This window comes from Botrytis cinerea, chromosome 13 (genome assembly GCF_000143535.2).
Source record: "Botrytis cinerea B05.10 chromosome 13, complete sequence".
NCBI lineage: Eukaryota > Fungi > Ascomycota > Leotiomycetes > Helotiales > Sclerotiniaceae > Botrytis > Botrytis cinerea.
In genome coordinates this window covers 1,951,565-1,974,503 of record NC_037322.1, presented here as the reverse complement: position 1 = coordinate 1,974,503, position 22,939 = coordinate 1,951,565, and the positions used below count along the sequence as shown (strand labels likewise).

At 42.1% G+C, this 22,939-nt stretch overlaps 6 protein-coding genes across 6 annotated transcripts; 3 read left to right on the top strand and 3 right to left on the bottom strand.

The window, feature by feature from the left end:
• The first annotated feature begins 331 nt into the window (after positions 1–331).
• BCIN_13g05270 (hypothetical protein) lies at positions 332–3,675 on the top strand. The gene is made up of 5 exons (XM_024696876.1): positions 332–815; positions 893–1,016; positions 1,069–1,143; positions 1,190–1,886; positions 2,149–3,675. The coding sequence occupies exons 2-5, from the start codon at positions 990–992 to the stop codon at positions 3,066–3,068; spliced, it is 1,719 nt and encodes a 572-aa protein (XP_024552690.1). The 5' UTR covers positions 332–815; positions 893–989; the 3' UTR covers positions 3,069–3,675.
• A 2,035-nt stretch (positions 3,676–5,710) lies between these two features.
• Positions 5,711–7,658, top strand: BCIN_13g05260 (hypothetical protein). Its single transcript, XM_024696875.1, has 3 exons — positions 5,711–5,881; positions 6,230–7,014; positions 7,084–7,658. The coding sequence occupies exons 1-3, from the start codon at positions 5,798–5,800 to the stop codon at positions 7,460–7,462; spliced, it is 1,248 nt and encodes a 415-aa protein (XP_024552689.1). The 5' UTR covers positions 5,711–5,797; the 3' UTR covers positions 7,463–7,658.
• Positions 7,659–11,790: 4,132 nt separating this feature from the next.
• Positions 11,791–15,219, bottom strand: Bcpep5. Its single transcript, XM_024696874.1, has 7 exons — positions 15,115–15,219; positions 14,815–15,066; positions 14,646–14,765; positions 13,960–14,598; positions 13,679–13,912; positions 13,295–13,630; positions 11,791–13,242 (listed from the first exon to the last, which is right to left on the bottom strand). The coding sequence occupies exons 1-7, from the start codon at positions 15,127–15,129 to the stop codon at positions 11,908–11,910; spliced, it is 2,931 nt and encodes a 976-aa protein (XP_024552688.1). The 5' UTR covers positions 15,130–15,219; the 3' UTR covers positions 11,791–11,907.
• A 2,165-nt stretch (positions 15,220–17,384) lies between these two features.
• Bcyra1 lies at positions 17,385–19,913 on the bottom strand. The gene is made up of 5 exons (XM_024696873.1): positions 19,303–19,913; positions 19,217–19,246; positions 18,261–18,425; positions 17,845–18,204; positions 17,385–17,792 (listed from the first exon to the last, which is right to left on the bottom strand). The coding sequence occupies exons 1-5, from the start codon at positions 19,546–19,548 to the stop codon at positions 17,790–17,792; spliced, it is 804 nt and encodes a 267-aa protein (XP_024552687.1). The 5' UTR covers positions 19,549–19,913; the 3' UTR covers positions 17,385–17,789.
• A 246-nt stretch (positions 19,914–20,159) lies between these two features.
• On the bottom strand, positions 20,160–21,199 carry BCIN_13g05230 (hypothetical protein). The gene is made up of 2 exons (XM_024696872.1): positions 21,100–21,199; positions 20,160–21,032 (listed from the first exon to the last, which is right to left on the bottom strand). Exon 2 carries the CDS (start codon positions 20,944–20,946, stop codon positions 20,770–20,772), a length of 177 nt encoding a protein of 58 aa, XP_024552686.1. The 5' UTR covers positions 20,947–21,032; positions 21,100–21,199; the 3' UTR covers positions 20,160–20,769.
• Positions 21,200–21,335: 136 nt separating this feature from the next.
• On the top strand, positions 21,336–22,875 carry Bctma46. The gene is made up of 2 exons (XM_001554749.2): positions 21,336–22,141; positions 22,195–22,875. The coding sequence occupies exons 1-2, from the start codon at positions 21,513–21,515 to the stop codon at positions 22,649–22,651; spliced, it is 1,086 nt and encodes a 361-aa protein (XP_001554799.1). The 5' UTR covers positions 21,336–21,512; the 3' UTR covers positions 22,652–22,875.
• Positions 22,876–22,939: the final 64 nt, after the last annotated feature.

Below are 22,939 nucleotides of genomic sequence, written 5' to 3'. Positions count from 1 at the left end.
AACCCTTAAGTAAGGGAATAGTCAGTGCGTAGGTTTATAACTGGTCTTAAATGGTCAAGTTCTTACTTTACACGGTCGGAATGGCGGCAGTGTAACATTATCATCTTGAGTCGACAGGATTGCGCCCTTAACGCTATTGGTTAGGCGAGGCTCCCTTGCCAATCCAAAGGGTCTGACATAAAATTTCTCCTCAATTTTTGATGCATCTTATCCCGCTATCGCCCTGTCTTTTGACGAAGTATTCACCACAAGTTCATCAAAACACCTCAGTAAGGTTGTTCTATGCCTTAAACATGTCTTGCTTATTGATAGCGCTCTCAGCTTGGCGAGTGAATGTGAATGTATATAAAGTCGCTCTTGATCTTCTTTTTGACGTTTTCTGCTCTCTACTTCCTTCTGTCATCACTTATTGATTGCCGTTTCCATATCGTTTTTCTCGTCTAGATACTAGTTAGCTCCTTTACCGTTAAAACTGCATTTATTCCCGAGAGAGGTCAATTGATCAGCTGATATACACCATCGCAATTTATCGTTGGGCAAATAAGAATCAGACCATTTTAGAAGGAGCCATCTAGCTACTGATATATCAGCCCATCTCTTTCTTCCAATTAAACCACAACAATTCATTTCTACATCTATCTTTACCTATTGGAACTCTTCGGTTTTGTCAGCACAATATTGATACCACTACCTTAGACGCCTTGGCAGCGCGTCACGAGCTCACCAGTGATTGAAAGTTCACTATCAGCGCATTTGGCAATCTTGGAGAACTTTTAGGAGTTCCAGAAGCACTAAATAACCCCGCACTCAAGTTGGTACTTACATCCATTGACTGATCAGGCATAGCTTATTATCTTCAATGCGCTAGTCTAATACTGATTGAATAAAACAGAACAATCTTCTCCCTTCTCAAAAAGTCTATAAAGTCTATCGATATCCCCCCATCAAAAGGACTCAATTGTACAAAAAAACGACACACATCCATTATCATGTATCAAATTGCTTCCCCCAATGAGGTTTGAACTTCTTCCTAATTCCCTTAAAGACGACACATCTAACTTCTATAAGTACCTCGCTATCACTGGCGCCAAGATAGCGACTGTCAAAATATGCAAGAGTGCTTTTGTCTGGCCCTTTCAAAAGGTAGGTTCATATACATTCCCTCATCTGCACTCCTAATGTTTTCTAGGTCCGAAGATTTAACATTCAACCTCGCGACTATGAGTTGTCACTTCAAGCTATGACAAAGGAGAAACTTCAGTTGGCAATTCCTGTAGTATTCACCATCGGTCCAGATGTTAACCGCAGAGGCGATAATGCCCGTACCGCCAGCTCTAACCATGAGAGTGCTGCAGAGGATGGCGACGATGCCTTGTTGAAATTTGCAATGCTACTGGCTGAAGGCGAAAACAATGACGGTGATGCTGGCGCACATCTCAGAAAGATTGTTGTCGGTATCATCGAAGGTGAAACCCGTGTCCTTGTTAGCTCCATGTCTATGGAGAAGATTTTCACAGAGAGAGAAGCATTTAAGAAGGACATCTTCAAGAATATTCAATCTGAGTTGGGACAGTTTGGGCTTAGAATCTACAACGCCAACGTGAAAGAACTCAAAGACGCTCCAGGTTCCAACTACTTTGCCTCTCTCAGCAAGAAAGCCCACGAGGGTGCAATTAATCAAGCCCGTATCGATGTAGCAGAAGCTCAACGATTGGGTACTGTCGGAGAAGCTCAGCGTCGGGCAGAGCAAGATCGAGAACTCGCCAAGGTTCAAGCCGAGACCGCAGTTCAAAAAACGGAACGTGATAGTGAAAAGGCTCGAGCTGAAGCTACACTTGCAACCCGCAAAACTGTTTACAGCCGCGATGTTAACGTTGCTCAAATCGGTAAGTGATATTCAGTCTTGTTTCCTGTGGCCTACAAATTTCCCAATACAACCCTCTAAGAATTTTTGAGTGCTCTAAGAATTCTGAAGCTTGAAGGTCCTAACGCTTGAATTCTCCCTGAGGATATCGAAAGAATGGCCTGTCAAGTAAAGATTTAAAGTATTGAATTGCATATTTCTCAACGGGAAAATGATATCAAAAATCTTCGACAGAGGCTTAATCGGTTTAACATGCAATAAACTGACATATTGAACTTTTAAAGAGGCCACACGTGCTACCGAAGTCCGCGACGAAGAACTCCGCAAAGACGTCGAAGTCAAGCGTGCTTTTACAGAGCTAGAACGTCTTCGTGCCAGTGATGTTGTCAAGGCTACGATTGCCCGCGAAGCTAAGCAACAAGCTGCTGATGCTAAAAACTACGAAGAGCAGGCCCGCTCAAATGCCGAATTCTATAGTCAGCAAAAGATAGCAGAAGCAAAGGCAAACTCTGAACAAAAGGCTGCTGATGCTAAGATGTATAGTGAGAAACAGGCAGCGCTTGCAAAAGCCAATACTGAGCAGAAGAGTGCCGACGCGAAAGTCTACAGTGAACAGAAAGCAGCTGATGCCAAGGCATATAGAGAGAAGGCCCGAGCAGAGTTTGAGTTTTACAGCGAGCAGAAAGCTGCTGAAGCTAAAGCTTACAGAATAAAATTAGAAGCCGAGGCTAATTTTATCGCCGAGTCCAAAGCAGCCGAAGCAGCCCTCTTGAGAAAGCAAAAAGAGGCAGCTGGTATGAGTGCCATGGCCGCCGCATATGGAGATATGAGCAAGGCTATGGGTGGTCCACAAGGACTCATGCAATACCTCATGATCGAACGTGGTACTTACCAAGACCTTGCCAAAGCCAATGCCGAGGCTGTTCGTGGTTTGAACCCCAAGATGACGATCTGGAATACTGGGGCACAGGCCGGTGGCAATGGTGAAGGCAACTCTGCTGAAGGCCAGGGAGCCGGTATGGGTGGTATGGATAGTATTCGTAACATGTATCAAATGCTTCCACCACTCATGTCCACCATTCATGAGCAGACAGGCATGACTTTGCCAGAATGGCAATATGGGCGCTTGGGACCAGTACCTGGAGAGACTCGGGAGGTTACGAAGGTCAATGGTAAGACCAATGGCACTAATGGACATAGATAAGCGGTTCATCAGGAATTCGATGCCAGTTGTAAGTTTCAAAGCGACTCAGATCATAATGTGTTGAAGTTATTGGACGTGTTGGATTATCCCGGGCGCTCGGAAGCATAATGAGTCTCTTTCTTTTTTACAACATTGACCGACAAGTCTCTTAGAGATAAGTTCAGTGTTTCGGCGTTTCATTATTCCAAGGTTTCGATCTCCGCGGGTGTGCTTTTTTATTTATGCATTAGGTTGGGTTATCACATAGAGTTGATCAAGTAGTATTTCGGGGGGTGGGGGTTCTCTGACACTTGTGGAATCAGGGCGTTTGGAGGGTATTGATGTTTCTTATTCTTCAATAGCTTGTTTTTTTATCTTAGTCTTTCCTTTCTCTATTAATGTCAATCCGTCATAATTGAATTCTCAACATGGGTTTTACTCTCGGGTGGGGGTTTCTCATGCTTTTTGGACAAATTTGAGATAAGGGAGCACGGGAGGACAGAATGATTACATCAAGGAAGGAGGCGGGCTACTGTAAATTATCTCATGGATGTTAAATGTCAAGTAACTTTTATCATCTTCCTATTTACCATTGTGTTTGACTGCCTGTGAATATTCTACTTTGCTAGTAGACTTTATGCGAGAAACTTTGAGATAGCTTTGTGTGATTTTGGTAGTTTTCACTCTGTAGCCATCAAATTTCTCCGTACTGCCAAGAAGCAACTTTACTTATGATATGGCTCTGACTTCGTCATTTTGTAGAGTTCTAAAATGGAGACTCTGCATTTTGAACCATTTATCTTTCATCCCAAGCCCTCATCGTACGATCATACTTTATTTTTCATGTGAAATCCATACACGTGGGGAAAGATAATTGGGCCATTCCCGTCTTTGCTAAAAGGTTAAAAAACTTTTTCAATATCCAAGTTGATATTCCATGCAATTGCGTCAAAAGCCTCAGGGACAGACCCGCTCTGCAACTACCATAGCGAAGTTTTATGGGGTTGCTTTGGGCACAAGTTGAATTTTGTTGGATAAGTGTGATTGGAAAGACGGTTGCTTTCAACGCAGCTCATCGCGGTTGTTAGTGTGTGATTTATGGTGATATACAGTGTATTCCTATCATAAGATATTGTGGTAGCTTTGTCTAAAATCAGAGCATTGTGTCGAAATAGATTTAGTGCGGGTGACTTGGTGATATTTGGTGATACTGGGAAGAGAGGGCGGAGAGGGCGGAGAGGGCGAGATGGGTAATTCCCGCGATTTTGACAGATTTATCCCAGACCATGCGATGATTGATACTCGTACGATAATTATAAGGGCAAGTTTGCAGAATATGCCGCGGACCTCTCAATATAGTAAGAAGGAGTTTGTGTTTCTTAATATAAGTACGTAGCTTCTCATAGATAATAATGATCAAGAAAAATTACAGCCATAATAGATTAAAGTTCTTTGACACTTGTCAACCAAGTTGATACCAACACTAATCCAGTGTGAGATACAATGCATCAATGTTTCAGCCCTCCAGGTTGTACTGCTTAGTCTTGGTATAGTAGATCACGCTACGAATATAAAATTAACCGGTCTCCCTCACGGAAGATGGAGTTTTATTCAAGAGAGGAAAAACAACTTACCAAGAAAAGATGCTTCATAGGTGTCATTCCAGGGACACCCGGTTAAGAACGGCGACAACCAAGCTTTATCTTGAATCACCGTTCCATCATTGTAACCTGACCGGAGTCTGAACCAAGCTTGATGTAAGACTTACGAAATTAGATCGAAGCTTAAATCTATCTTTAGTTGAAAGTAGAAATTCAGCCTTCTTTTATTGTTCGAAGGAGGTTTCAATATTACTTTTTATCTTGACTCAGTTCTTCAGCTCCTGAACTGTCAAAAATGACAGGTGAATCGTTCGAATCAATTCAACCTCTTCAAAGTAATTGGGTTGTGTAAGAATTGGATCTTTTCCTCTTCTCCTTGTTTGCTTTTACCCGAATGCAGGAAGGGGGGTAAGTGAAGAGGTGGTTACTAAGCGGACTTTACAAATCCCCATGGTAAAATTGAATACGAATCGAAAATATGACGTCCAAGATAGAGTGTAAAGCTAGTGGGCGGAATTAAGATGATACCAGCATCTAATTGGATCATGATCCAAGATACATACCTCATCTCCACGTGATAATCTAATGTCTCACGGATGGTAAGAGAGATGATCTCCTACAACTCCACTTATAAACTAGCTAATTCTAAGAAAAGAACTTCGGCCTGCCCTTTCCGTCATTCACCGCTGATTTTCACGGGCAGAATTCACCGGTCAATATCCATTTACGGAAGCGGTGAAAGTTCATTCCTCGGAAACTTACACAACAACCACAGAGCCGGTTCCCATAAGTATCATGATAGCTGGAAGAACGCGTGCATTAGACACGCAGTCTAGTGAATGAACATACAAAAAACGTAAATGCTCCAAAGAATTCAACATTTGAAATTCTTGATGCAATGCGGCAGTTTCCTTCATTATCAAAGCACAGCCTCCTAGTGTCAAAGCTAAGATGGCTTCGCCACCGCCGGTGTGGGTATCCGGTGTTCAGTCACCACTTGCCTTGACCGAACCACCAGCACCGGCAATTATTTCCGCTCCATGTCCGCCCCATGTAAATAAAGATCCATTTTCAACTACATTCCTTCGTGTTCTTCGTATACTACATCACGATTTCTGGTAATAAATACGCTTAATACTCCCACCTTTGATGCTACTCAACTCAATGTCCAAACGACGAGCTCATACCAAGTCTTCAAATGGCTGCACGCAATGCAAAAGAAGACGGGTGAAGGTTAGTCTGCCCCATTACCTTACTTGTTGTCCATGTCTTTGCTTTTCGCTTTTGGTTCTTTTGAAGCACACTTCCTGCTTGTATCAGGCTTTCCATTAGTATATAGACTGTAGTCCGACAACAAGAGGCTTGAGATTTCAGAATTCAAACAGCACGTCTCAGTAATGTGAATTGCTGGAATCATTTCAATACTGAACTGCTTTGAAATATGAAACTACTTCGGGACATCAATAGCCTACATCTAGTCCACTGGTCGGAACTACTCAATAATCTGCTCGGGATGTTCGGATTTGACATTTGACTTGTTAGATTTTTAACCCGAGCTGTCGCTGATATACAAAATTTCAGTGCGACGAAACACGACCGTCATGTGCAATTTGTGCAAGACGGAGTGAACCATGCAGTTACCTCTCGCAGCCATCGAGCCAGACACAGAGCAGTTTTTCTGCTGGGTCCTCGGTTCAGTCTTCACCCACAGCCTTGAAGTTCGAAGACGATAACATTAGAGCTCTAGAGCTAAGATTGATGCATCAGTATTCAACCTCTACATCCATCATACTTTCCAAAGATTCGAGAGATGTATTGTTTTACTGTGATGTTATGGTCAAACACGCAATCGAAAATACATTTCTGCTTCATGCCGTCCTAACCTCCGCCGCTATTCACCTGTCGACTGTTGAGACTGAAAAATCACAATACTGGGTCGCTACTGCATTGCAGTATCATAATCGAGCAACAGTTGGTCTCAATGAAGCTTTGCAAAATTACTCCTCTGCTTCAGATGCAATAGCCCTCTGTTCCCTGACCATGGTTATAAATTCTTTGTCGTTGTCAACAGAGAGGTTTGGGAGCGAAGAAATTGACCCTGTGACTGACCTTATTCAAACACGCAAATTACTTCAGGGGGTCACAGTCTGCTTAGACCAAATAATAGGGGGTGACCTGTGGGGCGGTTCTTTTGAGGCTTGGAGGGATCAACTGATTTTAAAGTCCTCTAATCCGAAAGACACGATCCATAGGGACCTTCTCACACATATTGATAACAAAAATTCCATTTTTGGGCATATGGGTATATTTCTGAGCCAGCACGCAAAGTTCCCGGAATATCAAACCAGAAATGATGAATTGCTCCAGTATGTACAAATGTCATTTACTCTTAAATACAGGTCTTATATAGGCTGTTCACTGACTTGGAACATCAGGATTGCACTGCATAAGATGAATGAAATGGCTACCTACATAGCTTCCATTGAAAGTGAACATAAGAGTGAATATTTAAACGCTTGTACATCACTCTTCACGTACACGGAACTTCTTCAAATGGAACACGGTGCTGCCATCGTAGCATGGCCATTGGCAATCAGCGATTCTTTGATGTCTCTTTTGTTGAACAATGACGACATAGCAATGCTAATATTCATGCATTATGGAGTAGCGCTATATATAAGCACTATGCATAGTTTCTCGAAAGGCGCTGGAAAGCATTTGGTAGAAAGATTATCGCTGTCACTCGAGGCAAAACGTCCGGAATGGATCGAGGTGCTACTATGGGCAAGAGCCTCTGTTTCACGGGGTAGTTAGGTTTTGCCTTTTTGTGCTCAGTCTACCCATCGCGGAATCATCCTACGAAATTTTTGTATTATTATTTTACATTCTCTTGTCATAAGTAACATTAAAAGTTCAATAATAATAACTTCTAGTATCTCTTCGGCCTTCCGCTGAGGTCGAAGATGAGGAGTAATAAAGTAATAGAAAACGATATCTCATCGTCAATCCATGTTTGCTCATGCAAACACATGGCTACACTCATCCATCTTCAACTGTTGGTTATGTGCTTTGAAGGTACTTCAATATTGAGCTTATTATGAGTGTTCCCACAGATCTTGTCCCTCAGTGTGGAAATTAACCCTCTAGTCTTTTACTTTAAGACTTTGCAACAAATTTATGCATCCGGACTCAAAATTATCGGCTACAGTAGCGGAAAACGAATAATCAGACTGAGCTAACTTGACCTTTTTACATGCAGATCAAATAGTTCGATGCGTCTTTGGTCATATACGGATTTCTACAATACCAAGGTACATTCTGCCAAGTAGAAAGTTCTGGGATAGGTTGATCGAAGTAAAGATGATAAAAATTTGCAAAGTGAGTGTCTTAATATCTATGTATCTCTATCTTATGATTATCAGTTGTATTTTCACAAAATGACTGATATTCAAGCAAAATTCACTTAGCAAGTATTCAGGTTTCTAGCTTAACAAAACACGAACAAGTTCAGACCGAACTTATTACAATAAGAATACTTATAGTTCTGATTTATGTCATATCGCATATCTGTTCTCAGTATCACACATTGCTCGTCTCGGGGAAAAAAAAAACTTGAACGAAACCATGCCGGCTCAGTACTAACTCGCGGAATTGGCCATTCGAAGTCTCGAGAGATCTTTTGTTGCATATCTACAAGCTCCATCCAGACAAGTTGAAAGCCCATAATCAGACTATTAGAAATGGAAAAACCTTGGTTAATGAACCGGTTCACATCCAATTTCTTAGCGCGAGCACATCTATGACCGGCCTCTACGATTCGACCATTCATGAGGATCCATATGGCTTTGTTGCATATCAGTTATCCCGTGTCACAGACTATATCCTTACAAGTTCATGATCGGCGAGCTGGTATTCAAACTTGAGGAATCTGATTCATTAGCTAGTTCAATAGCTCCGAGTATAAAGCACGTCATTGGTATTTTCATTACGGCCATTCACAGTCTTGGCATCACCATTGTTGCAGATCTGATATTTCAGATTACGGGCCTCACCCCCACAAATTACAGGCAATGCTGTGGAGAGCAAGGTTGAGAGACAGGAGCCAGTCGTGGAAACATAATAGTGAAGAGACTGACTCTAGATTCTGGTGCAAGCATGTAAATAAGGTTCTCTGCTACTCACTGACTGCGACACGGGTTAGGATACTGAAAAATAGAAGTATAAGTTAATTTTTGCACTTGAACGGTCACTATTTCAATTATAGGGAAATTATCAATCAGTGAACAATTCATCAAATCCTGGTTGTGAAGGATTGTGATCTGATTTCCTAGATCGATAGTCACCGCAGCAGTCATTAATTCCTAGTTAGGAAGCAGCGCAATCTATCTTTGTAGGGTTCGAATGTTATTAATTGTAGTCTTCAAAAACTTTAGAGAAACTCTCATGCCAGTCAGTCATTTAGGAATTTTTTTAGCTATAAATTGACTTGAGATGACTCGTTCTCTTCCAATAAATATGAGAGAGAAAGAATAGGTCCGAACTCGAGGTAAATCATACCCTCGGGCTATAGTATCTACCAAATATTCCGGTACTATGCATTCAAGATGCTGAATTTTATGAATTGTCGTAGTCTTCCACTTATTGATATGGATTAGTAGTTGGTGGTGAACATAGATTTATGATCATCATGAATAGATCCAGATGACGAACAATTATTAGTGGACAGGTTGCTGTTTCTTTAATATTATGTGACTTAATATCATTATCTCACTAGTGCTAGCGTGATGTGCTAGGTGAATATGTCTGTGATGCGCCAAAGACTAAACTAAACGACTTTTCGCGCCAGGGTTAAAACCACTTTACCGAAACATCATTATGCTCATGGAACTGCAATCATTATTAGATATAAGATTTAGAATCATTGAGTAGATGTGAAAGTTAGAGTGATATAGATATAGATGGAGTGTATTGTTTGAGTTAATATTAGGATCAAAATTTATTGAAGGCCAGTAAGCCAGATATCCAATTTTCCCAAGATTTTCTTGCATTTATTAGAATCCCCTTGTCACTTATCCAAATATTCAGATACAGTGGAATCCCTTATATTTTCCTCCCGAATTTCACTAGTCCTCTTATCTGTTATCTAGATACGCAACAGTTCCCAAAAGATGCCCCTAGAACCACACTAGAAAAGCAGCCCATCACAATGACTCTCTTATCTCTTATCCAGAAGTGCAACAGATTCCCCAAATCCTCCTTTGAAAAGCAGCTCATCATACTGAATCTCTTATCTCTTATCCAGAAGTGCAACAAATTCCCAAATCCTAGCCTTCATGACTCAATCGTGACTTCTGTCTCTAGCTTCCCCTCTTTACCAATCAAAACCTTCTATTCTATGTTTTCAAAGAAGTAACTCAACGGGGTAGCATCCAGAGATTCAAAATCATCATCTAACATTAAGATTCGAGAATTCCGATTTTCCTAGCTTTTACCCCTACCTTATAGATAGAAATCTTTCCTCCCATTTTATCGGCTGAAGAATTACTAAGCATTATTCAATCTTCATGGTCTATTCCTCTAGACTACTATCCTCTCCTGATATGCAATAAAATTTCCTGAGAATGGTATCCTATAATGGTGATTTGAAACTTGTTGATTTTAAAAAGGTCTTTCAACAAAATGTGAGTTGAGTGAGTGAAGAGACATAATCCTCGAGTTTGACATCGTCAGAATACTGATAATTGGAAGTGTACTTCCTCTATCTATTCTGCCTGAGAGAAATGGAATGAAGAAATGACGTACGAGCCGAGATTTGGGTGGCACTTGTTCATAAAAATAATAGAATTTTAGTCAAGTAATATTTCCTCCAAAACTCCAACACTCTTCTCTTGCTCCACCTTCTTGTCTCTCTCATATTCCACTTCTCAATATCTCCTGTTCCTTAAGTCAATCACGAAGCCTACCGAATCGATTCATCCAATCAATCAATCAACCTTACTTCTATGTACGCTTGACCGCAAAGAACAGAAGCTCATGTCTCGCCAGCCCAAGTATCAAAAGACACGAGAGTAGTACACATCCCCTTCCTTCTACCGAAATATTTCAAAGATGGAAAGATCCCCCTTACTCTCTTCAACAAACTCTACTTTTGAATGATCAACATAAACCACACCAACCATCCCACCATCTCCAAACATGTCAGGATACCCCCATAAGATCCTAGCTATAGATACGCAATAAAAGCCATACCATTCCCTCGCAAAGCCATGAGAGGATGCCAACAAATGTACTAATCGCACTTGTCAAAACCAGCGAGGGAGTAATCCGTACCGGTTTGTAGACTTCCATACAGTGATCCTCCACTTGTCAGGATACCCCCGTAAAAACACAGATGTCGACGTGCAACAAAACTTTTCACAGCTACCTTCTCCCTCTAAGTGGATAGATTTTGGGTCATATCAAAACACCAATTCGCAAGTTCTAGAGTTTGCAAGTGAATCTTCTTCTTCTTCAAATGCCCCGGGCTAAGCAGTCGACCCAAGCAGGGCCAGTTCGGATCATGACCGAGATGATACCTCCATTGCTATTTTCTCAAGACCCCAATAGGGCAGTAATGATTATCCAAACTCACGATAAAAACTGCTCCCTCCCTATTCAATTAATCATCATAATCCACACCGAATAAATCCAAACATATTTACTTCCATTCTCTGTCCATCACCACACCACACCTACCAATCAATTTCAATTCGGTAAAAGAAAAATTCATAAATTTCATCACACGCGTCAAGCATACGATTACACCCTTATGAAATTTAAAAATAGTTCATTCGCTCTTACTAGCCACAGCCAACTAGAAATCCTTAGACACAGTTCTAGTTTAGCACTGACCCTCACCATCGAGAATCCACGCTTTAGACTTTGTGGCTGAAATTCAGTCACGCAACAATCAGGAACTTTGATAGTTATCAAGCCACAAAAGATGAAACAAGCTGCCTCTAATGCACTAAAAGCTATAGAGGTCAGTGTTCCTAGTCATGGAGTGCTGGTACTACCTTGGCACCATAGAAATTTGAAGCAAAAATCACAGGCACATTGGCAAGTAAGTAGAATCATAGTAAGAAATGGGATACTGAGAGACATGGAAGAAAGATTATTTCTCTCATATTAATATCAACCCAAATTCTTATTATGTAATCTCATGCCACTTCATGCTATCCACAATTCCTCCACTCCCTTTTCGATCCATTCCTCAATCCTCACTCCACCCCTGGAACCTCCATAACCCCCCTACCAAAAAATTCCGCCACCATCCCGAACTTATCTCCACTTCTACCAAGCATATCCAAAAACAAATCATGCCTCTCAGCCGTCTCTTCCTGGCCTCTCCTGATCGCCTTAATCGTATCGTTTTCCTTTTTACACGTTGGGCAGTCTCCTTCGACATTCCCCTCGTCATCATTTTTGAGACATCTTTGATGGAAACTATGTTTACAAAGGAAATGGACCGTGGGAAGATCTAGTTGTGTGCCGCAGAAAGAACAGCGTGTGGCGTTGAAAGTTTGAGGCTTGGAAGAGAGTTCGTTGATTTCTTGACGTTTGGTTTCTGTATCTGTACGATAAGAGGTGATCGTACGACGATTGGTGGCTATTTCTTTGCGTTCACGTTCGATGGTTTGCTGGAGATAGGTTTTCACCATACCCATGGTAGCTACTGCGTTGGTGCTTAATGTTTGAATAACTTGCAGAGGTGCCATAAGTCCATCGGTGTCAATCTTTTCCAGTACTGCGTCTAGTTCATCTCCGGCTTCTTCGAGAATTCTTGGGTCTGATGTGAAATATGCAAGGGCTGCTGGATATAACTGAGGCTCTTCAGGGCCATACTTCCGTAAAGCTTTGATGGCCCCACGAGTATCCTTTGCAGCAGCATATGATCGGAAGATATCGAAACGTAGACCAGCTTGTTCACGAACAAGCGTAGTGCCATCCTTGAAATCCGAAAGATGGGAAAGCAAAAGTACGTTGGAAATATCAATGGGAATATCTTCACCCTCAATAAGCTTTTTCGCTTTTCCTTCCCATTCTTCGCGATCACGTCCATTCTTTTCATTTGATTTATGCAGGTACATCTCAAACAAAGTTGTGTAAAGATCAATCTTATCACGCTCTTTCAAGCCCGGCTCTTTGAGACATGCTTCCAAGAACACTATGAATTCCTCAGGATGATCCACGAAAGAGGAGAACGCAGTCCTTGGTTGCGGCGGGTTGTAAGCCGGTGGCGGTGGTTCAAGATCTTCAGCTACTTGACCGTCGGCCGGTGCAGCATTAACATTGCTTACAGTCGCAGGTGAAGAAATAGTTGAATTATTCATAAAAGGGAGTGGAATCAAATCCCTCATGTTAGCAACAGCATTGACAGCGGCACCCGCGGCACCAGCTGCATACCCAGCATGCTGCACAGGGGCCTCCGAAGTAATAACGACATCTTTCATTGGCCTGTAGCTTCCTGTGTAGTAGTCAATAAAGACTTGAGTTGTGTCTTTCGGACAATGCCCCAAAAGGACTCTGGCATATTTCATAAGAATTGGATAGGCCTATTGACAAAGTCAGCACATTTTGTAGTCATGAAGACGTGAATAACCTTACGAAATCAGGATCCAATCGCCAAATATATTGTAGAGCTTCCGGATATCTTTTGGAGTCTTCTATCAATATGTCTACTACTAACTCATGCTCGCCATGCTTTTTCGCAAGGTAGGCAGCTTGTTCATAGTAACCGCCTTGTCTGCACATTGTAATAGCGGTTTCGAGGTCAAATTTCAGATCACCGGGAGATTTGATGAACTTCTCCAGTTTATCAATATCTTTTAATTTAGCATAGCAATTCAGAAGTAAAGTGGTATGATCAGCTGTCGCTTTGTGATGTTCATGAAGCTCTTCGAGATATTCAATCAAATTATGGATGCGTTGAGTATCAAGATACTAAACAAATTAGCCACAGCCTAAGAAGAACATACAAGTGTGACATACTTTTCGGATAACTTGTGATGGCTCAGTGCTATCAATAGCTTTCAGATATTGTTGCATGGCGCCATCGTAGTCTCCTTTTTGATACAAGAAGTCTCCCGATTTCCTGAAAATCATGTTTTGCTGCTTAGAGTCCATACCAGCCTTTTGAGCCAAATTGATTGCGTGTACGTAGAGATTTCTTTGGTATAGAGTCTCAAGTCTCTGTTGTAACGGCTTCTCATGATAACGATGTATCTATTATATTGTTAGCTTTGATCAAGATATCGACCAATACTACCAACCTTCCCATCTTGTGTTAACGTAAATAAATCGCCCCAAATCATAAACAAGTCTTTGACTTGCGAAACTAATGACTCCGAGTGGGCCACAAATTTTAGATCTGTATCCAATAAGGTGAATGTCGACGTGTTGAATAAATCATCTGCATGAGCCCCACCAAATCGCCGAATGGCACTGGATTTCGTCGCACTTGATGTAGCGGGGGGAGAGACTATCGCAACATAATCCCCATAAACTGCTACTAGGCTTTTTGTACCATCATAACCATAACACGAATTTCGACCGTCGACTCTATAGTAATAAATAGCATCATCTCGGACTACTAATATATCACTATTCTTTTTATCCACCGTCATGCATCCCACACCACATCCAGAATCTTCGACCGGTCTAGCTGATTGATTATGCGCTCTTCCTGAAATGACGAGCTTCACAAGACGTGAGGTTGTGGCGACGTACAAATTAACAAGTCGTTCTTCTTCTCGAAATGAAAGTCCGGTAATCGGTTCCTCGGATTCGTGTACTGTTCTTTGCTTCGCTCCCCTATCATGGATCAAATCTCCTCTTATAACGGTCACTGCACCATTTCCGAATCCCACAGCCAATTGCGAAAGATCATCCATTGCGGTAAATGCAGATATCTGGTATGAGTTAGCGATCGATCCACATCTGCGGAGATACCACTGACAGGAAACTGTTTCCGCCCATTTTGGATACTCAAACTCGATTGACATGTCGGTAAGCCCGTCTTCTTCACAGGTTTGTCTAATGCCCATACTTTCAGAATCGGTTCGTGTGATAAATCTTCCTAAAACACATCAGTTCTTGATGTTGTATCACCATACGTTGATACGCACAGCTATTGTAACCAGCAACGATGTGCCTTCCACTTGTTTCATATGAGTTATCGACCCAACATCGTGTGCTTGGAATGTTCGCAGAATCTTGAAATTCGAGGATAAGATTCGCACAGTGCCATCATAGCTTCCTATGAAGAGATTCTCGGAGCCGGAGCATACGCAGCTTATTTCGTTGTTCTCGAAGATGGATTTACTCTCATCATCCGGCGGTTTGACTTGGCTGACCTCGAAGAAATCGAACGTTTTCCACTGCACTTTGTTAGTGTTGTCCAAATGAGATGGAAGAATTGAACCTACAGAAGTTAGAGCCATGTTAACATTTCGTCGCGTTCATAGCGGAATGTAGAAGTTGAAGGTATAGAATAGCTTCGGTGAACACAAGGCTGGCTGCCGGGTGAGCTCAAGGCTAGTGCAGGCCATCGGTGCACGGACTTTTAATGTATGCATGTTTGTTTACATGTGGAAGGAACAACACCTCAATGTGTCAATCTGCATCTTATATCACCAGCTTTCTTACCAATCAGATGGATGAGCTTTTCTGCACAATTAGCCAAAGAAAAAGGGGGAGTACGATTGGAAAGTCACGCTCTATGATTGGAAGATAAGCTTCCAGTCTCCCTCCCCAAAAGGAGAGTGTTCTTATTAGGTTGGATATACATCAAATAAATATCACTTCCTATTACATTGCTTCTCATTCTCAAGCTCTTGTTCCTTCTCACGTTCTTCTTCTCGAATCCAAAATCGTATTGCTTCATCTAAGTCCTTTCTCTCCTTGTCCCATGGTGTCACTCGTTTCTCCCCAACCTTCTCACGGGCTCTCTCGCGATTTCGTATTCTCTTCTCTCTATTGCTGTTCATATTAGCTTCGTGTTCGCTCTTTCAAGATCTTCTCGCTCCTTCTCCAGTCTGTATCTCTCTGTAACTTCTGGTGATCTACTTGATAATCATCTTTTCAAGTTATGCCTCTTTTAAAAGCTTCTGGAGAAGTTCATTTCGTCAGGTGCATAGTCGGCTTGTTGCCATGTTCCTTCTAGCTTGTATGGCATGACGAGCTAAGCTTTGCCGGCTCAAAGTGTACTGGCACGTCGAGGTGATGATGAGAAACGATGCAAGTCTCATTCGAGACAGGACTTTCAAAATTGGCGTGGTCTGTTATTTCTCGACGTGTGCTCGAAAGCTTTTTGTGTCTATCTATGTCTTGTTAACAAGCATACACAAAATCGAAACGACCCATGATTTTTGTATTGACCTGTGGCTCACTAAAGAGAATTCAATGTTCGAGAGAATAAGAAAATCTGGAACTAATTTAGGATTGTATTGTAAACCCGAGTGGTGGTGCTGTCTTGGGGATCAAATGGATAGATTGGGACAGGTCAGCTTGATATTTGTGAGGAAAGATTGCGAACTGCGAACTGCTTATGGTGAGGATGTTTGGTGTGTATATTATCGCTTTGGTGCCGGGGATTTTCTGCTTGGAAATTTACGAGAGAAAGAGAGTCAACAAGAGATATGAGAAGGAACTTGAGCATAACGTAGTGCACATCAGTTCTTGAGTCGGCAGGTAATCTCGGAGTGAACAGTCATTAACACTACTCACAAGTTCGCTGGTGAACATTAAACAATCAAGTCCTATAGTAGCATGTGTCCATATGATTTGAACATCATCAATGTCTTGTCATATCCATATAAGTACCATCTTCTATACCGACACCATCTAATTTGACCGAATACTTACACAACTGGAATAATCCCCAGTGCAGAGCTTACATTCATCTTGCCACTGATTCACGATCCCATCCACACTCTATATCTCACATCCAGTTCGCAGACAATTCACACACAAAACCTTCTCATGATTCCGCTAGGATCGATACGTCCATCACAGCTATCATACCATTTCCGCCAATATTGGTGCCCTTGCATTCTCTCCTTATAGTATACACACACACATACCATTCAAACCCACCAACCCACCCATACTCTATGCACCAACAAAACCCAACCCCTCGTTCTCCTCCACTACCCACCATACCCACCAAACCACTTCAACATAAACCCCAAACTCCAACCTACCACGCCATCATCTCTAACCACCCTCCTCTATCACACATTCCACACATTCCATGAATTCCACTTCATAAAACCATAAAACCATAAACCTCGAACATCACCAATTTCCATCACCAAGAAATGAAAAATAAAAGTCAGCTATCACTTTACCTAACCAGAAGCCCTCCATATAAACCATCATAACTTCAGCCTCACTCCCCTCTTATTTGCCATGCACTAATGAGAATCTTCTCCGAATCTCTTCACAAAAGCCCCATGCACACATATACTAACATCCAGTACCTACAGATCCATTACCAATTGGACTATTAATACTGACTGTACTGAACCCACCGTTTTACACCTAGACTCATCGTGATGGGGGAGTAATAAGTGTAATATGTTCTTATGTAAAAATTGTATGCCTAAAACTCATTTTGGGCATTCATCTAAAGTTTTGCACGAGGTCGGAAAGAAGTTATGGACTAAAGTTTAACGACACGACATTATAGTTAAGGTGTACAGCCAATGTATTGATTTCATCTAGGTAGTTTATAATCTGGATCACAGATTGAAAAAAAAAGAGCTGCCAAAGCAAGAATGCACAAGGAAAATATCCATTTCTGCGACGCTATTTCTCGAATACAATTTGGAAGGTGAGCGACCCATCCTCGCTCTCATCATAAAAACCATTATTTGTGGAACTCGTTGGTCATCTCTCCACTTCACTCCTATGCCCAAATCACCCCACCCATCTGTAGAAAAGAAACCCCAGCTAAAAAATCGCAGAAACAAAAGCATGAGGAAGTAGCAATAATACAATCGACGTAAGCGTAAAGAGGGTAGTTGGTGCAGGGTGTGGAAGTATTCTCAATATGGTGCTTCATTCTCGTAAATATCTCTACAGACAGATGAGAATTTTTTTACTAAAATATGATTAGCATGCTATAGTTTAACTCAATAGACGTCGACACCTACCAAGATCTCGTCATCCATGTTTGCATCTCCATTGGTAGCTGGCTCAGCAGCAACGTTTGTGGCCTGAGCATCGGTACTGGTCTCTGCATTCGCGGCGTTTCCGCTCTCCCAATAATCTGCCATCTCCAAATCGAGTTCTTCAGCGGTCTTCTTCTTAGCTGGGCGAGCAGTAGTAGCACCGGCGCCACCACGGGAGCCTCTCTTTCCTCCTCTCTTGCCACCTTGATCCTTGCTGTTTGCTTTGTTTGGAACAGCAGACTTTGGTTGTGATTTTGGCACGCTAGTAATTCGGTCCGTAAGTCTCTTAGCAAGCTTCTCCTCCATAATGCTGGCGGCCTGGGCATCAACGAGAAGTTGGACCTATTAATAGTAAGTGAATGAGCTTGAGTGTCATAATTAGTGAATAAAAAAATTACCCTCAATGATCTATTGTCAACCTTGACACCATTAAGCTTGGATACAGCTGCAGCAGCATCACCTTGACGGTGGAAGGTGATATTAGCTTCGCCACGGCTAGCTCCATTTGGACCATAGACTAGTTGAACGCTCTTGGTGTGCAATTTTGCTTCGTGGAAGTATTCCTAATCATTGAAAACACATGGTATTAGTTACTGAAAATGAGGCACGGCAGGAAATTTCTTCGAAGTCGGCAGTCCACATAGAAAAAGAGCATTCGCGATATTCCAAAAGGGTTTCCGTTCCGACACCTCCATGGAAAACAGCCAGCGAGCGAGCGATCAGCGTTAGTGATACTATCAGTATGCTTATTTGAAGAACAAATTCGAACTCGAAATGAGGAACAATCAACATGCTCAATCGGTAATATTGATTGTTGTATCCAATCGATGCGTCTCTGTCAGAGATGTTCAGGTGCAAAACGTCAAAGAATCATAAAATCCATCTCATAAACACAAGATAGGTGCGACTGCTTCTCCATGGAGGAAGAATACATTCTCGGAACAAACGCCCAGAAAGATGAATGCTGTGCTGTGCTGTGTTTGCTCAACCACTCTGCTCGCTGGATCTTTCTGTCTTGCCTTGGTTCCTCTGAATTCTCTCTATTACTCTTGCAATGCAATGGCATGCCGGTCATAAAATACACGCCATCATTCGTCTGCGCCAAGTTCGAAATCAGGAGCTTGCCAGGCAGCCTGACGAATTATTGGTCTTATGCAATCTGACGAGCTTAACTTCAATCCTACCAATGCATCAAGCGATTTGCGAGCAAAGGTATGAAGAAAGACTTTGTGATGGGTAATAGGAATGGGTCCTCGTAAAGTCAAGGCCTTAACCACTTCGACGAATCAAGAAGAGGCGTATAAAAATTTCGATAAAAGTTCCTTCAAGGCCATAGACCTTAACGGCAACATACCTTGATCTGTTGTTCTGTCACATCATATGGCTGACGTAGAAGTCGTTAGCAGGTGAGCCTTGAGTAAAATGCGTTGATAGACATACCAAGTTGCTAACCACAATACGAGATGGGGCATTTCCACCAGAAGGACCAGCTGGAGCAGGTTTTACTGCTCCCTTGACTGGCTTCTTGCTCTTGGATACACCTCCAACTGGAGCTGCAGTGGCGTTGCGACCACCTGGAGCACGTCCACCACGACGACCGCCGCCACGTCCACCACGTCCAGTGCCTGCTGCTCTTTGGGTAGCAAGGATCTCATCAAGAGATTGACCGAGTTTATCAGAAGACATCGTTAAGTTTTTTTGGGTTGGGAAGTGAGAAATTGGCTGATTATGGATCGGATGGTTAGGTTCAAGTAAGATAGAAAAAGTATTGACCGAGTATGAATTGATCAATCAATTTCGAAGATGGGAAAGAAGCTAGCTGACTTTAATTTCTGATGCGCTGAAATGCGTTCTGTGAGGATCAGGCTTTGGCTGAAGACGCGCCTGAAGGTGTTGTTGTTATGGCAAGGGTAGTTTGCGATTTTCCAAAGCTGGATAGGGTCGCAGAGTAATGAAGTTGATTTGTTTGAAGAATTTGAAGACTGAGAAAGTTATGAATAGAAAGTTGTTGAAGTTCGAGTTGTTGATGGATTAATAAGTCGAAAGTGTTCGAAGTATTTGTTTGTTCGTTCTTGAAAGGAGTTGGGAGGAAGAGGCTGAGTTTACTTTGCGACACGATTTGACGCTAGTCAATGGTTGAGTCATCAATTCTTTCAACACATGACTTTTCTAACCAATTTGAGTTTAGATCGAGCAACGTAGCTTCTCAGCTGTGCCCAAGTGAATTCTTTATGAGAGACTTTGGATGATTTTTTGATCACAGTTACACGTAGGACCTTGAAGTTCAATTCGATTCATGACGATACGATACGATGCAGCGCTTCATGTCATTGCTACAAGGACCTAGTGAACATGAGACAGATACATTGTGACGTTACATGTGGGCATGTATGTAGGAACTTCTTCGTATCTTTATACATCAAGATAAATATGATATAGCGAAATTGGGACTGGTCCAAACAGGTTTCGATACTACATTCTCAGATATCCTGTCCTTTTTCCATATCACAATTTACTCAAACAAGCATTCGATTCCCTACTCGGTCGACCAAATCTTCAATTAGCAAAACAATCCTTGATTCATATCTGAAATCCATATAATGAATACAGAGCGCGAGATTGCACCTCAGCACAACCTTATGATGAATTCGATACATTGGCTCTATGAGTTGGAGAATCAAAGTATGAAAAGAAACGCCCAAGAATTTTCCGAATGGTTTTTCACTGACTTGCTAGCAACATCTGTCCAGCCATCCGCCCCTAAAACTCCAGAAAGTACAAATGCCCAGAGCGTTGTGGAAATATGTCATACACAGTCACCTTTCTGTCCCAGCTTCCCTGTGGCCACATACATCCTGCTTTGTAGTAAAAGCAGTCATCCTCCCAATTCAAAACTATCTCTCCCAATCATCTTCCTGCCACGTTTGCTTTGCTGTCTTGAGATGTAGAAGTGGAGCTAATTTTGCTCTCTGATTTGGGCTCTTCTGCAGAATTGATTTCGAGGATGTGGTAAAGGACAATTAATAGCATTGCGGCTGAGCCAAGGAAGATCGCGAGACGGTAAAGTTCATCGTCCGAAATCATCTTGTATAGTTCTTCTTTGAATTGCGATTCGTGGAGGATATCGAAGGAGGCCACGTAAGGTCTTTGAGAGAGAAACGACGAGTAGACTAAATAACCATTAGATTTTATTCCCTTCTAACTAGTAAACAAGCAAGAGATTTCAAAGGATCATACCACGAAGCTTCGATATCTACATCAATTGCACTTGATTGTGATTTGCTCTGAAGCTGTTGATTCAATGTAAATCAAATAGTTCGTGTCGCAACAGCTTCGCGGCTTTCATGTAAGGCCAGCTTGATGGAGCCAAAGTCAAAGCTTCACTCCCCTACTAGCCCCATTCGCTAAAGTAGCCATTAAATTTTAACCCCACCAAGATCAATCAAGTCCTTGATTATGATGATTTTGATTTTGATTTCATCACCAGTCTAGAAAATACTACTATTTCTTTACCCACCCATTAGGAGAATACAAACACAGTCTTTTCCGCATATCGATACCCTTCCATTGAATCTGGTGCGTACCTAACCATCGATTGAATCAGGCATCTATACAATACACAGAGTCTTGATCATCAACTATCCGACAAAATGCCACCAAAGAAAGGAAAAGGCCAACCGGATCAGCCTAAAAAGGCGCCGGCCACAGTGGCAGACAAGACTTTTGGAATGAAAAACAAGAAGGGAGCCCAGGCGCAAAAACAAATCGAGCGAATGCAAACTTCGTATAAAGCTGGAGGCACTCCCGATGAAAAGAGACGACAGGCCGAGAAAGAGCAACGAGAGCGAGAAAAGATAGCATCAGAAGCGGCAAAGAAAGAGGCAGCTGAATTATTCAAGCCTGTACAAGTTCAGAAAGTCCCATTTGGTGTCGATCCCAAAACAGTTCTCTGTCAATTTTATAAGAAGGGCCATTGCGAGAAGGGTAGGAAGTGTAAATTCTCACACGACCTTAACATTGAGCGCAAATCAACAAAAATTGATCTTGCGCAAGATCCCAGAGAGGCAGAAGCAGAGAAGAGAAAAGAAGAAACTTCAGACGATTGGGACGAAGAGAAATTGCGCTCCGTTGTATTATCGAAGAAGGGAAATCAAAAAACTACAACAGAGAAAGTTTGCAAATTTTTTATCGACGCTGTGGAGGAGGGAAAATATGGTTGGTTTTGGACATGTCCAAATGGAGGAGACAAGTGTATGTACCAACATAAGTTACCACCAGGGTATGTTACATCACTTCATTCAATTATCTGTGCAATTACTGACCACTACGCAGATTCGTCCTTAAAACCAAAGAACAACGTGCTGCAGAGAAGGCTCTTATGGATAAATCACCTCTAAAGACACTTACTCTTGAAGATTTCCTTGAGTCCGAACGGCACAAGCTTACTGGCACATTAACACCGGTTACGCCAGAGACGTTTGCTAAATGGAAAGCCGAGCGTATGGACAAGAAGGCTGGTGAAGAACAAGCCAGACTTGCCAAGGAAGCTACTGGTCGTGCCATGTTCGAGAAGGGAGATTGGGAAGCCAGCGGAGATGAAGATGAAGGCGATGATAATGAAGATGATGCATGGAATATGGAGAGAATGCGACGAGAGACTGAGGCTTTACGTGAGAAGAAGGAAGCAGAGCGCTTGGCCAACTTGTATGGTGGAGCAGCCCCAAGTAGTAACGAAGTTGCACCTCAGATTGTCGAACCTGTAGCCAACGAGGAGGGGGAAGCCTCCTAATTAATTCAAGACACGACAAAAAAAAGTCATTACTTGAAATCAATTTTTGAATTTTAGCGTCATTCGAAATGGGAATGTGAAATTGGATTATGGGATTTACTTTGGAGATTTTGGTTTCATCGAGAACAGTCCTCGAAATTGAGGCTCATGGGACACCTCTGTACCCGCCGTTTCCTGCCACCACCACGAGAATCAATCTTTAAGAGAATTGGCATTTGCAGCCACATTAGGATCCACTTTGAAAGAGAACCAATCATTACTGTTCCAGCTTGTCGTGATATTTCCAGC